The 17,332-nt window shown below is 34.6% G+C and overlaps 1 protein-coding gene and 1 long non-coding RNA gene across 9 annotated transcripts in view; one reads left to right on the plus strand and one right to left on the minus strand.

Moving 5' to 3' along the window:
• Positions 1 to 9,851, plus strand: part of FGF7 (fibroblast growth factor 7) — a 57,717-nt gene extending 47,866 nt beyond the window's left edge. For all 6 annotated transcript variants that reach the window (XM_080394683.1, XM_080394687.1, XM_080394684.1 and 3 more), the window contains 2 exons: positions 8,207 to 8,310; positions 8,709 to 9,851. In XM_080394683.1, coding sequence (XP_080250809.1) covers positions 8,207 to 8,310; positions 8,709 to 8,903 — 299 coding nt within the window. In that variant the 3' untranslated portion in view covers positions 8,904 to 9,851. The remainder of the gene's footprint in view (positions 1 to 8,206; positions 8,311 to 8,708) is intronic.
• LOC308066847 overlaps positions 1 to 17,332 on the minus strand; it is a 125,277-nt gene that overhangs the window by 94,448 nt on the left and 13,497 nt on the right. The window lies entirely within an intron of this gene.

A 17,332-nucleotide genomic window follows, 5' to 3' on the forward strand; every position in this document is an offset into this window, starting at 1 on the left:
ATGTATTTCTGCTTACAAAGCTTATGAACATAAGTTCTGTGATGTACCATCTGGGAAACACTTTCACTCTGGCTAAGGACAGTACAAAATACAAATGCAAATTCTACTTTCTATCTACTGTAATTTAATAACAAGGAAGGGTAAAAAAAGAATTAAATCATATTACAGTATCTCTTAAATTAATACCTTTATTGGCAGTAGATTTTTTACCATTAGATTTTATATTTGAGAGAGAAGGACCATGCAAATTGCTCTAAAAATGAATTTTAAGATGCATCCATTAAAAAAATATTATTAAGAATCAAAATAACAAGCACAAACAAATAGTTCACCGTATACACGCTGTTTTTTAAAAGAGAGAGAAATGGGTAATGTTTCCTGAAACCAATGACTTACAAAACTATCCAATGAAAGTATTCATTTCCTTTCACAAAGCAAATACTGATAGACTCCTCTGGATAAGCATTTCCAGTGTAATAAGACAGCTCATGAATGTATTTGCTGTGCTGGCTCACCAAATGCACACATGCACTGATAACACCATGAGTTCTCCAATATTACCGTAGGATTGACCTTTGTGATTTATATTTTCTTGCTTTAAGACGCACAAACATTAACTTGTTAAATCCCAGAACAAAACCCCAATTATATGGAATACCATTAAACTACTGTCTTATAAACAACAACAAGGACATTTTTCTTGGCCACAGATCACCTGAATTCATAAATATGTGCTCCAAATTTAATCAATTAGAAACACAAGTTAGTGAAATTTAGAAGTTTCATTTTGTTTTGACTTACTCTCCACCCAAATTTTTTCTGCCCTCTCTTTCCCTATTTGAGATTCCATATACTTTACCTTAAGACAATCCTGCCTAGGAAAGGGTGTTTCACAAATCTACTCCTTACAAGTGCTTAACTGTCAGTGCCAGCCTCCCTACCCCTAAAAATCAGCAACAGGCTCTTTTTTTTTCAATTTCAGTGCACAGAGAGACCTCAGGAATTAAAGTGCTGTAAATATCATACAACATTTGGTATTTTATTTAATTAGCATATTTTACATAATAAACATTAGCATATTTTAAAAATCAGTACTAGTTATATTGTCTGTTAGCTATTATTTTGAAAGGAAATAAGAATGTAAAATAACAGCTAGCTTCTGGACATTTGCTTTTGTTCTTCTTTCCTTAAAACCCACACTTTTGCTTTTCTTCTTTTTCCCTTCTCTTCAGCATTTAGAAGACTACAGAAGTCTTCTTAGCAATTTCTATGTTACCCTTAGACATTTTCTCATAACATACCTGAAAGAACCGAAAAATACTGGGATGAAATTGCTGCTGGCCTTGCTGAAAAATGTAATGGATGCCAAAATGTGTCTTTGAATTGATGTCTACAGAAACTCTGATACTAAGAAATCAAGGAGCAGTGACCAGAAACATTATGTGACCAGAAACATTACGTGACAGATATTGGGGGGACATTGGCAACATGTGAAATGTTTGGAGAAAGAGCCAGCTGATGAGGGACTGAACACAACATGTACTTGAAAATCTCTTACGAAGCCTTCCTTAGCAGCCCTATCACCCGACATATTAGGGCAGTTCCCTAGCGTGTGAAAATACCTAACTCAGGGGTTTAGCTCTCTCTTCTCTTCCAAAGACATACTGGACAGGTTGTTACCACCTGCTGGATCTTCAGTAATGTGCTGCACTTACTGCTTTCCTCTCAGGAGCAAGAATTACAATTGCTCTTTCAGCCTCTTGGCTGCAAAATGATTAAAGACAAAATGCCCGGATTTTGCTGAATCACAAGACTCTCACTACCTTGTTATAGACAGGATATTGTTATGTGAGGATATTATAGGCAAACAGAAAAAACCCTCTGCCTTTTCAGCTATGGCTGTGCAGAATTAGAAATGAGTTTGAATTATATTAAACTAATATTAAAAAATTATGATAATGTAATAATAATATATTAAAATAGATTACACTGTAAACAGATTGTGTAGCAATAAAAGCAAAGATATTTTAAAACAAAATGACGGTATTATTGTGTTGTAGAAGCAAAAGAAAAGTTTAACAGATAAAAAGATGATGAAATACTAATGTGAAAATATTAATTAAATCAGAAAAAGGATACTTAACATCAGTGATTAAAAACAAAATTATCAAATACCACTTGTGAGGAAAGAATTATCTCACAAAAGACTATTCAAGTTGGCTAAATGACAATTTTTTCTATGTAAATTTCCAGCTGAGGTACTGTCCTGTTTTCCAGGTCATAGTCATGGAGTAAGTCCAGACATAAAAGTGTCTACTTGTAAAGTACCGAGCGATCGTCATTCAGACCAGAATACTAGGAAACTTACCTCTTTTATAATGTAAATTGTCTCCAAAAACTGAAATATATTACATCCACTAGAACTGTTGTGTCAACTTAAAGGGTTGTTTTGCTTCTTTGTGTTTTTTCTACTGGACTTTATATCAACTGTCTGTTATTTGCACCAAGTGGTTAAAAAGACATAGTTGTCATCTTCTAAAGAGAAACTATAGCCCCTCTCAGTTGTCTTTTACGTACACCAGACAGAATTTCAGCTCTGTAGGAAACTTCATTCACTACAGGAATTTTAAGCTACATTTGATACACTGACCATGCAACCATATAAAATTGTTTGGAATTTCATGTTGATTTTATAGAAAATACAGTTGTTTTCAATTTTGTATGCCCATTTTCAGGGTTTTTTTTTTTCTCTTTCTGGCTTTAATCTGATTTTGTTCCCAGTTACTTTGTGGTATATTCAAGTCCCTCTTCTGAAATTTTATGTGGATGCATTAGATAAAGTAACTGAAAAACAGAGTTTACATTTTCATTTTTAAACAAAGGATGTTTAAGACCTCGTTGAAGTTTGGCTGCCTGAACTTCTCATTGGCAGCACCTTATCAGTTTAAGCATGTCTTTAAAGTAATTTTGGTTATTAAAGTATTGAAAGAGTATTTAAATGAAACAGTCTACATATAACAATCTTCTCTATCCCATCCTAGCTGGGTAACTTTTGCCTTTTCATTAATAGAGATTGAAAGGATTAGAACGTTTTACTTCAAAAGGAAGCACATAAGAATGGACCTGCTAATATTACACAAAGACTTTCTGACTGTAGATTTTAGTTCTTTATAATTTCTCTGAAGTATCTGGTGCTACTTAAAGTAACACTTAGAAACTGGCACAGACAAATCTCACACCTGTGCCTGTTCAGCATTTGTCTGTATTTCTGTATGTGTTTTTTTCTGGAAAGGTATTAGCTTACTACACCTCTCCTGCCTCACTGAAGGAACTACCTTAGGGATAAAACCTTGGCTTTACTGAGTTAGCTGAAATCTTACTATTCACTTTAATGAGGACAGAATTTTTGCTTTTATGTATAAAATGACCTAAAACCACAATTCAACATAGTAGGTTTACTTCTATTACCATTTTTCTATGGATATAGAGATTTACCTCTTCCCAGTGAACCAGCTAACAAAACTTAGCAGGAACACTGAAACTCAGCCACACTTAGGTTCACAGTAGAGAAGCAATGAAACTAGCACATTTTAATTCAGTTCATGTCTTAAGGGCAGTCAAAAATGGTATACCCAAAAAGACACTCTTCAGTTTTCACGAGTTTTGCTTAAGTCATCTTATCATCCTTATAAAGCTAATCTTTAGACTACATTACTGTTTTGTTGTTGGTTTTCATATCATCAATTACTCAGACACAAAGCCCTTCCTTCATTTGTAGAAAAATGAGATTATTGGATTACTTTCCAGTACACCAAATGTTGCTCCTGGCTAGTATTATTAAAGACATTGCAATGATGCAGAATTCCAAAATGAAAGAAAAGAGAAAAAAGAAGAGTTGTTTTTTTTTAAAAAAACCAACAAACTAAAAAGATCACATTCACAGACTTGGCTGAATGGAACAGTCACAACTGTATACCATACCAGATACACTAAGAGCATAAGGAAAACCGTATCAGCTCAGATCCAAATGTAATTTAGCCCAGCATCCTGTTGGCAAGAATTGCCAGTAGCAGATCGTTACAGAAAGCACAGAAGAAACAGGAAATACCTGCAGTTGGCCAAAATTCTGGTTGAACAGTTTTATTACCTCTTGACACCTACTGATGGATTACGTTCCCAACTGCAACACCACATCCTACTGTCTATTTACCATTATGAAATTGCTTTTACAGAGATCGAGTACCAGGAACACATACAAAATACAGACAGACCAATATGAATAGCATGGCATATAGTGCAATATAGTGTGATATCTTGACTTAATAGAGATACTGAAAGGAAATGAAACAAAGAGGGAAAAATACAACTTACTTTCTGTATTTTATGGATTTATTATTTTATTATTTGGTATATCCTTTTGGAATTTCGTGCTTTTGTGCTATAATTATGATGCAATATAAAAGTTAATTTTTCTATTTAAATATAAGATATAAAATGATGACTAGAAGAGACAGTGATTTCCATAATCTACATGTGTCTTTAGCCTCAGAGTTTGTGCTGAGTGCTTATATATCAAGTGGAGTATTAAAAACCAGTAAAGGACTTTAAATGTTTTCACAGTGACATTATAAGTGTTAAAGATTCCATTAATTAGTTTGTCCAAGAACTTGTGCTTTGAGAATTATGCAGCACCTAATAGATGTGCAGGAAAAAGCTATTCAACTCAGAAATCTTCTATGTTCAGAAGCACCTTGTAAAACAGATAAAGGACTGAAATCTGTCTGTATTGAGTATTACTCAAAAATCATTCTTCCTGCTCTGTGAGAGACTTCTGATATTGGATAGTGAATTTAAGCATGTGATACAACTGCAATGCTGACACTGATAAACTAATAAACTTCCAATGTACAACTTCTGAACCTTAACAGTCTCTTTCCATAGTTTCTGTACATAAAGAAAGAAATTTCAAATTCATGTATGTACACAGCATTGTGTAATTAAGAAGTGAGTTGCATACAAAAGACTATATACGGAAAGATCATAAATCAAATTCTTTGCTAAAACCAGCTACCACGGTTAACTACACAGTGGAGTCTTTTCCCAGTTTGCTAAAATTGTGTTTCCATTTCCTATATAATTTACTTAATTTAAAGAAAAATTGATGAATTGCAGCAATACTACATTTCTGAAATGAACAGAAGTATTAATGAGGCACAGCCTGCAGAAGAAACAGAAGCTTACAGTATGTTGTCTTCTTGCTTAAGAAACTTGTGTCGTACACCTTAAAACAGAGAGAGGAACTCACTGATGAATCACTTGCACACCAAATAAAAAAGTGCATGTGAGATGCCGCCTCAGAGACCTAAATCACATAAATGCTTTGCTGAAAAGGGGAAAATTCATGTTTTGTTTCTGCTTTGGGAATACATTAAGACACATCAGAACAGATGAGGCATGATCTAGAACTGGTAACAGAGAAAAAAGCACATGCAGTTTATGACAGGCCATTTAATTCTGAGATAGACATGTTCTGAGCAAAGAATCAAGAATACACAAGCACTCTTTCCACCAAACTTTCTGTTGGTCTTTTTTCTTTCTCTTTGACACTGCTATTACTACAACATTTTTCATAGCTGTTGGGGAGGGAGTTCATGTGGTTTTCCCTCTAAACTTTAAGGAGAAAGGCACAGACAGCATCTTTAGAAAAGTGTTATTCAAAGACCTACAATATTCTTTTAATTTCACATCACCTCAAGTCAGGGTGTCAAATATTATTTATGTGAGAGCTAGCCCTAATTTCGGGAGTACATAACTGCTTAAAATTGTAAAAAGCACATTATAATATACAAACAGAACTGAATATGCATAACAAGTTATTAATCTCAAATTGTCTGTCTTTAATTAAAATGAATTGCTTTTTATACACAATGGGATTTTAACAAAGATGAAAAACCATGTAAAGACCTGAATACAATAAATCTATTACATGTAGTGCCCTTGTAAATTATAAGTAGAATATAACTTTGATAACATTTAATTTTGTCATTCAGATTTGTTATACAGGAGGCTTATAAAATATATTTGCATCCCCCATTTCTGTCCTATAACAAATTCTATATGGATAGTGTAAAGTTTCCACATAATTAAGTTAGTATGAATGTCACCATCTACCTCAGAAAAAAAACAGGCTAAAAAATAATTTAAAATTTCTAATAGTACTATTGCCTTGGACAAAACCTTTTGGCATTTCCTTTTTAAAAGTAGTAGTATTTCTTACTACTGTAACTTCAGCCAACATCAGCTTACTCAAGGAAATCTTAATTCCTATTGTTTTAAAAAGTAATTTTGAACCTTTCCTTTTTTTAATTCTGTATAAATAGAAAGCTCAAACACAGATTTACAAAAAACCTTCTGCTTAAGTTAATGGCAAGCACAGGCAAAAGAACAAATGGATATAAGCTGTCGCTGAAAAAATGCAGATTGCAAATTATTACAGACTCTCTAGCTGTTAAAATAAATCAAACTCTGGAACAGCCTTCGGCGGAAACACTGGGGGCAAAGAAATAACAACTCCAATTTAGTATTGGCAAAGTTTATAAAAAGAGAATTATCTGATGCAATTCCCAGGCTAGCAGAGCACTGGACTTGATGACCCAGAGATCCCTTCCACTGTTATGTTCTTTGTTTGGCTAGATGCAGATGTTCATCTGTTTTTCAGCCTCACTGTGGTTTTTCTAAAGTGAAATTTAAATGAAAGTTAATACAATTTTTCTAAGTTTCAGTTAGAAATTACCCTTTGCAAGAAGAGTTGCTAGGCCTGTAGCAGCATGAAACTTGTCAAAGAATTCTAAAAGCTTTACTTAAAACTGGCTTAGCATTACAGAGAACTACGAAGTATATGTTCAGAGATTAATGCCCAGCAGGACACACACCATGAGAAGAGGTAACAGATTCACTGGTAAATCTAGTCAGTAACATCAAGGAGGAAAGAAAAACAAACAGTAGAGAAAGTAAAGGACATCAGGATATAAAAAAAGTATAAGGAAGAAAAAATATCATAGATGTGTAATGCCTTTTTCAAATAAACCTAATTAGTGAAAATATATTATGATGTGTGGTGGCTGTGAAGAGTCAATACGAACTTGAAAGAGGAAAACAGGAACTGTTTTGTTCATCAAGAGGAAGGTCATCTTCCAGGTGACAATCTAACACAAGCCTCTGTCCCCCCTCCTTCACTTGTCTCCCCTCTGCCTAGCTATTGACATTTGCCTAGAGTTGGCTGCCTTTGAAAGACCCCGTTTAGGAGAACGAGTCACAATACAGATGCTGCCGTACACAGTTATGTAGGTGACTCAATACGGAAGAAAACAGCTCAAACTCAGAAATATAACTGTAACCTATTGCTTAAAACAACAATACTACTACTTCAGCTTGAAACCAACCTGGTGTTCCTTAATAACTTGCACCATCCTCTTGCCTTTGTTCAGTATGTTGGGTTTTTTAACATAAGAATATTTTTATGTTGCAGGTAACTTAACTGTATCATAGTGTATTAAAAGCTATTGCAGATACAATTCAGCAAGAAGAAAATAATTTTATAGAAAACAATGCTACATGTTTTCTGTTTTTGAATAGATAAGTTCTCAGTGCAGCTTTTAATGATTTTCAAGTACACACATCTTTGCAGCTCCGATCAGTCATAAAAGCACACCAGGGTCAAGCAAATACTTTATCTTCTTTAAGACACTGTGGTCTGTTTTCTATCACTCACAAGTTCTAAGGTTTACACTCTTTCAAGGAGATGATACTGCTACACAAGTCTTCAAAATAAAGGCTTTACACAAATTCTGTGAATCTTGATGGCTATGTACATAATTCTTCCAAATGAAACCCTGAGCCTGGTAAATTCTAAGATATGCTGATTCTTTGAAATAGAAAAAATACTTATATTAACATCACAGCTTCAGTATATACTTACAAATTACCGCCATACAATTTTTAAGTGGTGGTGTGCAGACACTGATCACATAGAGATGACTGTTGAAGTCTAGCCCTTTCTTCACATGAATACATATTTTTTCTAAGAACGATTGCTGCAGATTTTCCATAAACTCAGAAGTATTACAGAATATTTATTCAACTAAACCTTTTAAGTTGACTGGAGAAAAACCAACCATTTTACAACCCTTACTCTGTGCCTTTGCAGGTATTTTAGAAATCCGAACAGTGGCAGTTGGAATAGTGGCAATCAAAGGAGTGGAAAGTGAATATTTTCTGGCAATGAACAAGTCAGGAAGGCTCTATGGAAAGGTATGGATGCAAACTTCTCTTGTGTGTAGAATCATCATGTACAATCTTAAAGATATGTGGTTTTAGATGGAGCATCTGTATAGTTTTTATAAAATAGATTCCTAACAAACTAAAATGTATCCTGTACTTATTCCATACATGCCATACTAGACTTTCGTGTCCATTTAATAAATTCAGTGATTAGAACTTACGTACTTTCTAAAAATGTGGAATGCTAAGGGGGAATAGACAAAGCTCAAATATTCAATACTCACATTTCAGAAGTCTGGTTTATTTATTTCAGAGATTAATAATATGGGGGGTTTATAATGCATATTCTTCTTTCATCTTCCCTCATCTAAGTATTTGAAAAAACACTTGTACTTAACTTAGTCTATTTTATTTTTTACTCTCAACAGAAAGTATGCAATGAGGACTGCAACTTCATAGAACTGATTGAAGAAAACCATTATAATACATATGCTTCTGCAAAATGGACACACAAAGGAAAGGAGATGTTTGTTACATTAAACCACAAAGGGGTCCCCATGAAAGGTAAAAAAACAAAGAAAGAACATAGAGCATCCCACTTTCTTCCTCTGGCAATATCCTAATCATGAATGATCTATAAAGAACTAGTTCCAGCAGGAAGATTATTTTTAAGACGACTGTTTGACAAGATATCAAGAGAGGCTGGAATACTACTGAGAAACTGAACAAGCTGGACTTGCGCATTTATGTTTATTTTTAAGAGACTACATGAAAAAATTTGAAAATATACACAAAACCAGATTTACTAACTAAAAGTTGTAAAAAATTCTAAAGAGTTGTACAATCATTATCTTAGTCATTGTAACTGGGTAGTTTCTTAAATTAATTTACCCTGAAGAATAAGTCATTACTTGATTATCTGATAATATTTTATTTAAAAAATCCTATCTGCTTCTTAAATATGGCTGCTATAATAATAATAAGCAGATGATAATGTTGTGTAAAATATGTCAGACTTTAAGGCTGCTGGAATGAGTTGTCAGATTATCAAGTCATTAGTAAATGTGGAGGCTGAGCAGTATTTTAAATACTTCCCCCAAGAAACTGATATCCTATACGTAAACTATATGATCAGAAAAAAAGTATAATCTTGTAAATGTTTATTGTTGTATTCAGATAAAAGAGTTAGTTTGGAAAAATTAAGTTTACTCTAACACAAAATGTTCCTATCTATTAATGAAACAAATACCAAATGCTGCTCTAAAAGATGTTTCAAATAGTGTATGTAAAATAAGAATAGGAATAAATAATGTACTTCATCTCACTTTTCACAAATTAACATTTTATATAACGATGAAGCAAAATCCAGACATACTAAGGTTTTTTATGTAACATATCCTATCTTTTGTATAATTCCTGTTAGGGCATACAGCTTTCAATATTGTTTCTCCATCCTTATACATGCTTTTTCTGTTCTTACAGCATTAAACTTTATTTTAAGTTGTATTTGAACTTTATTGTTCTAAGTTATTTAAATGTTATTTATAAAAAAAAATACTTATTAAGCTGCATCTGTTTCATATGCTTTTAATTCTAAAGGAATAACAAAATGGTCTGGCTGAGATGCATGAATTTTTTTCTGTGACCAGACACAAAGACTAGTACACAACCCTTTTGCCAACATACATTGGATGGCAGACAAAAATGACAGCCTGCAGCAAATCCCACAATGGACATCTCAAAAGAAACAATGCAAAAATGTAAAAAATCTTTGCCACATACTCTTGCTAATTACATTACCAGCATGCACAGAGTTACACCAGGTAAAAGAAGGTAACGGTTCTAGCAGGTACTGGAACTAATCCTTAGATGGTAGAACCTATACTCACAGATACAGAAATATGTAAAAGCCAATATGACTAGTTTGAAACTTCAGCTAAAATCAATGTGACCTGATGAAGAAAAGACATATTAATTTTCTATCTATCAAAGTGTTCAACTAAGCCCTGCACGACTAATGCATGATATCATTTCATTCTGTTCAGTTTGCCTACAAGTTTTCTCAGTACTGGGATAATTGTGCTTAAACAAAGAGCCCCCCAGAATTAGCTACCACAGCTGCTAGATGGCTGAGATGGAGATAAGTTAATTACTAATGGTCTTAAATGCTCTACTTTTCATTACAAATGTCTAGAGTCAACCATTTCCTCCTACATGACACCTTCTTTTTAACAGTACTCACAGAAAATGGCCACAAGCCTCTTTAATAAGTATTCCTTTTTTAAAAAAAATACGTGTTTAACAAATACAATTTGGAAATCCTTTCTTTTGACTTGCTATTATCAAACATCAAAGTGTAGATATAAATGCGTCTATGCAGAAAAAATTGTAAATACAGGTATACCAGTAACCCTTCACTGAGCTTTTGCTACTTTATCTATTACTCCTTCACTGAACACAATAGACTGTACTATCAAAGAAACGTTTTTGCTGATAACTGTCTGCATGACTTTCTGTGAATATACAGACGCTGAAACAAAGTTCACACTCATGATCAACATTAACATACTCGCAAAGGTTTCTAGGTCTAAACTAGGTTAGTCGAAGATTTGAAATAAAAATTAAAAGAACAAAATCCCATTAAGACTGTTTGGGCTTAAAACCTTTACTGAAGTTTGAATTAAATTGTGAATATGCACATTAATGTATGAATATATATGCAAAAAAAGCTTAAAATTAAATCCAGATACAGACAACCTCTTCTAAAGATCTTTTGATTATGTAATTTAAGAATATAGGAATACAATCAAACAATTCCTGAACCCAAATGGTAATTAGCCCTTACTGCTATGTGCTTTTATCTAACGGATCACTATATTACCACCATTATCAGGTAAGCCACAGCTACTTTATGTTTTACAGCTGTCATATCTGAAATGCATCCTGTGAGTGAATGGTTCACAAAAAGACACCTGAGTGCAAATGACAGAATCCTTCAGTGGCACAGCCACATGTTGCAATACCTTCCTTATGTTGACTTAGTGGAGGGGCTGTATTTGAGATAAATCAGTATTTTGCCTTTCTTTTATGCTTTCTCTGTCATTTCTTCTGGAATTTTAATAGTCAGACTTAAAGGTCTATTCCAGTACATAATGGGAAAGGTGAACAGAAAAGCAAGATCAGATCAACCCAGCTGAGCAATTTTCAACTTAGAAAATCTCTTCTGAAATAAAATGTATTTCTTTTCAGGTGTCTCTAAAAAAATCAGTTTAGTGCTAAAATGGAGAATAATAATAAAAAAAATTACAGTGATGATCTACAGTAGTAAACTATTAAACGATAAGGATATAAAAAAAGAATCTATTAGATTTCAACAGGTATTACTCAAATAGATGTCAGAAATCCTCACAAAAGCCTTTGACATCAATTACACCACAATCTGATCTTAATAACAATCATGCAATATATCATGTGGGAGGAAAATATGTTCATATGAAAAGAAAGAGATATACCTCTCTGGATATGGCTCATTACTAACCTTTATAATGCTGAAGGCTGAAGAAAACCCAAAGTGGGCTATAAAAGCCACTCTCAATTGTAATTTCTTTGGTTTTCCTTCACATGCATTGGCTTCCATCTAGCTTTTTTCTTTGTTTACCACAGATACTACAAAGTGTAAACAGACTGTGGTTTAGAACTGAAATATAAGTTCCTGGGTTTAAATAGCCATTCTGTTTAGCCACCTTCAATAACCATGCACATTTCCCAGAAACTGCTCCATTACGCAGGCTCTTTAAATTTAATTAACAAGGTTCTACTTACTTACTTACTTTTCCTTTGTATTAGTGCTGATAAATACTCTGTGACACAGAAATGAGTTATCTCATCTGGGGAATCTTATAAAAGACTGCAGAATCTCCGTTCTCAGCAGTTTTTAAGACCTGACTGGACAAAGCCCTATGCAAATTAGTCTAAAATCCGTGTAGGCCCTACTTTGAGCAGAGGATTGGACAAGAGACCTGCAGCTCTCTTCCAACCCAAATGAGTCTACAATTCCATACAAAAGTTATTTTTCTCCAAACAGCCATTTAGAGTGCAGTTCAACCTCTTGAAACAATTACACAAAACACATTCTCCAGGTTAGGGGGATAATTACACATTTGCCTCACAGTTTATCTATAACTTGTATGTCATTAAAGGTATGCAAAATGGTGTAAATACATGCCATCACACAATAAAAACTGACAACTGGACAATTTCCATGACCTTTAGAAGACATTATATGGTACAGTATGGTCTCACTTTTAGTTCTGTTTCAAGTACTTTGAAACACTACTGTGTATAGCATCTGTAATAATCAGATTACTAAATGATTAATCAAGTAATTATTAAAATACACTTGTCTGTGTTTTAAATTACTTTTTGAAGAAAAGATGTAAATTCTTTTTGAGTGAGCTGAAGCAAAATGTAAGTTAATGTTAAATCAATAAAGTAATAAGAGAACAACAGTATTTCACTGTACTCAACAATCAGTATCCGAGTAGTCTAAATATTTCATAAGCCTGTGCAATCTAACTCAATACTAACTTTTAAAAAGCCATAATAATTTCATCATATTTAACCCATATATAAAATGCAAGTGACAGGTTAGATGATTTTCCCCACATTAGGGAACCAGCTGTCATCAGTGTTGAGATCCATACATAGAACTAATACACCTTTTTTAGACTAACATTTAATAACAACAACAAAAAGTAACTTCAACTGTTTACATCACTGGATGATTTTTAAAGGTAACAGTTACTTAAATCACATGTTTGCTTAAAATGGGAGAAGTTAAACTTATTAGCAGGAAAAAAAGCTAACTACTCTGTGCTGTTAGTAGAATAATTTTGAAGACTAGGACTGTCCTTAAAGCAGAAACTCTGATGGGAAAATATTCAAGGTTTTCAAAGTGACATTTCTATTAACTTTAATGATATTCATACAGCAAAATTTCTAAAAAAGTTTTCTAACACCATACATTTAAAGTCAGTCTTACACAAATACAATTGCAAAATTTTATAAAAATTTGCAAAAAAAATTTCATATACTATTAAAATTACCAAGTGCTAAAACTTGAGCTCTGCAGATACTGTCACAATACCTGGCTGAGGAAAGCTAGCTTGTAAATCTTGAGCATTCCAGACACTGTAATTCCATAACTGCTTGCATTCCAGACATAAAAAAGATTTTCTTCAATTCTGTTTGGAAAGCTGGTCCTAGCTTACTAGGATTGGTTGTTTCATTAAGAAAGCTCTTTTATTTAGAGGCCTGACACTTGAAAAGGTTGACTCTTAACACAGAGGGGGAAAAAAAGAACTCAAATCAGAGGAAATTACCTCCTCATGAGAATAAATTCTATTTCTTCAGTGCTAACTAGAAGGGCAGAGGAATTAGAATGAAGATGGATAAACTTGCCACACAAATGTTACAGTGTTTTCAGACTGAAGTCCAATACTAAACAGGAAACCTTACTTTTAAGATCATACATAAAATAGTGTTTTAGCAAAGACAGTTGATGATCTGAACACTGACAATTCTTCAATGAAGTACAGATCTTAAAGGATACCAGGTACCTAAAAGGTGGATATTGGTACCTAGTGAGAACTTGAAGGTGTCAGGTTAAGTAGGCTGCCAAAGTTCAAGAGATTTTAATAGGAAGTAGATGTCTAGTGTGCTTCCTACATGAGGAAAGTAGGTATCTGCCTTACTTAGTACCCAGACGGCTTTGAGAAACTCATTAACAAGTTCACTTTACATATATCAACACCTTCCCCATGTTTGAGGAGTTACGCTGGTCAGTTTTAAGCTCAGTCCTCTGCAGACTAAGCTCTTTCTGGAGCTAATACAGTCTGTGAAATTAGGAAACATTTGTGTCATCTGGATGTTCAGAATTTATTAAGACTAAAATACAAACCAGTCTTTTTCTAGCTTTGCAAGGCAGACACTGAAAACGGCTCATTCTACAGACCAGTCTTCATTGGTTTGCACCTGTTTTCTGACCATGTGCCAACAACAGATTGACATACCTATGGTGTGACATTAACTGAACAACTCATGCAAATCCTTATGTAATGTCTTATTTATATATTTCTGGGTTTATACAGCAGCAAAGGCACTACTTCTAGCCTATATCCCCCTCCCTGAAGGGAAGAACCCCAGCCAAAGATGTTACATTGTCCCACCTTAATTTAAAAGAAACTGTATCTCAGTTTATTCACAGCATCACAGAACGGTTGAGGTTGGAAGGGATCTGTGGAGGTCATCTGGTCCAAGCCTCCTGCTCAAGCAGGGCTGCCTGGAGCCAGTTGCCCAAGACCGTGTCCAAACTTAGTATCTCTGAGGAGAGAGACTCCACAACCTCTCTGCACAACCTGTGCCAGTGCTCTGTAACCCTCACAGTAAAAAAGTGTTTCCTGATGTTCAGATGGAACCTGTCTTTCAGCTGGTGCCCATTGCCTCTTGTCCAGTCACCGGGCACCACTGGAAAGAGCCTGGCTCAGTCTTCTTTGCACCCTCCCTTCAGGTATTTATATACATCAGTAAGTTCCTCTCTGAATCTTCTCTTCTCCTGGCTAAACAGCCCCAGCTCCCTCAGGCTTTCCTCATGGGAAAGATGGACCAATCCCTTAATTATCATCATGGCCCTTCAATATACTGTCTCCGGTATGTCCATATCTCTCTTGAACTATGGAGCCCAGAACTGAACCCAGTACTCCAGCTGTGGCATCACCAGTGCTGAGTAGAGGGGAAGAATCACCCCCCTATTCTTCCAACTACTTTAGCAATATCTTTATTACCACTATAGATGTTCTTATAATAATGATGTTAGGTAGTATAATTTTAATCAGAATTCAGGACTGATCCCCTTTACAATTACAACTGGCTGTCTAAGCATAAACACAATTTACTGTTACCTTGGACAGCACCAGTTTTGATGGACAAGAATCAAGACATCAGCTACTGCCAGTTGAGTTTTTATGGTTCACCTACTGGCCTTTGAAACCTGGTTCTGCTACAGATTTCTTACATAACTTCAAGCAAGCCATTTTCAATGTCCTATTTGATAAGTAAGAGAAAGAAGTTTGAGTCTGATACATGCTGTAAAATATTAAACATATACTCACACTAGCTCTAAATTACCAGACTAATCACAACAGGGCACAGGTCAGCAGAGGAGACATAGTGTTTCTACCCACACTCATGGTGACTTCCATTGCTACCCAGGACACCACACTGTCCTAGTTAGATTGTTATCTCTGTTCAAGCTACCTAACAACTTGAGTCTGTTTATGTCTATATGAGTTACTATGATACTATTGCACAGTACAGGAGCATTGGAAGAGATGTTTAGAGGAAAGAGAACATTTGGAAACCATGTACACTCAATTCTTGTGTAAGACAGGACATGTCAATATGACAGCTAACTTGCCTATACATCCTATTCCTATTGATTTCACTGAAAACTACGCACCAAGGTATATCTGGACAAAAAACTAACTTCTCAGTGGTCATGAAAGAGAACAAGTGATTACTGAACAGAACTGTGAGCATCCTGCAAGCCTAAAGCAATGAGGTAGATCATAGAATAAGGTACTAACAGAAAGAACTAAAATAGTAAGGCTTCTCCTTTTTATTCTGTTGTCATAGGAAAAAACAACTCATTATCTCTTGGAAAGAAACATCAAGATAACAATAGCTTCAGTGACTGCAGAAACCACTCATTAAAACAGACTCCCTTAGATCAGAAGTGTTGTTATAATCAACAGCTGACATGATTTACTGAACCTGCTTCACAAATAATCACTTTCTACTCGGTTTCATGCTCTTGTTTTCATATACTAGTAATGTACTACAATGACCAAAATCCAAAAGGAAATATGATTATACCAGAACAAAACCATTGGAATTTATAAAAATTATGCAAAAGTTTCCACTGGTTTTAGGTTTTGTAAAAGCATATTATTTTTTAAACCCAAATGTTCCTCTGTTCAAAAACATACATTTCCGTTTCTAAAAACTGTACTGCAAACTGAGCAACATGCAAAAAATGGACTCTGTAAACAAAAATTTCCTTTCAAGACTGTAACTTGATGAGAGTAACACTGACTTTCAACTTTAAAGAAACCACATTTCATTTTTGTAATTCTACTTGAAATACTGAAGTAAGACAGGATAATTATTCAGGAAAGCTAACAGGCAATACCTAAGGACAGTAAGACAGTTCACTTTATATAAGCCACAGATGTGCATAGCCAACCCATACAAATATTATGCAAAGCTTTATTCATTTGCAGAGACCAAATCTTTCAGCTAGGCCTCAACAGCAACTCGCCTCTTTGCTTAGATAGCCTGTTCCACTGGGAAAAACCCACGCAGTTCTCTCACATCTACATTACAAGAGAAAGCTTTGTGGGAATCATGGCACATGCCAGAACACTTCCCTTCCTCTGACATGTCTGCAATACTTCACTAATTCAGGATTTCCTGAGTACAGCATGTTCCAAACCTTCCTCCTTAATGTTAACAGATACAAGGGACAACCTTTTCCTAAGCATTTAACGTAACTGTAGAGAAAACATGTCAGTGATATCACTGAAAATAGTAGGGGCTGGGGAGCGTGAAGACTGTTATTAACAGAGAGGGGTGAGCACCCTTGAAAATGTGCAGAGATATCTTTTCCCATTCAGGTAGATTCCATTACTAACAAACTTCTAAAATCATTCTTCAGCCTACCTTTAAGACTGGCAACAAATATCCCTATTTTACATACACTAGAAAATGGAAAATCAAAGAATCACAGACTTCACTGCCTTATATGCCACCCATGATGCACATTTCTGAGTTTTCTCCCATATATCTTCCTCTCAATTATTTTGCAAATAAGGTTTTTTTGCAAATAATTATTTTGCAAAAAATAAGGTTTTCCTACCTTGGTGACTGGGGAATGATCTCAATTCAGAAAAAGCATATGAGCCCATGGTAAAAAGGATGGGGGAAAAAAGGCAAA

The sequence above is a fragment of the Falco punctatus genome, assembly GCF_963210335.1.
Source record: "Falco punctatus genome assembly, chromosome: 7".
NCBI classification, from domain to species: domain Eukaryota; kingdom Metazoa; phylum Chordata; class Aves; order Falconiformes; family Falconidae; genus Falco; species Falco punctatus.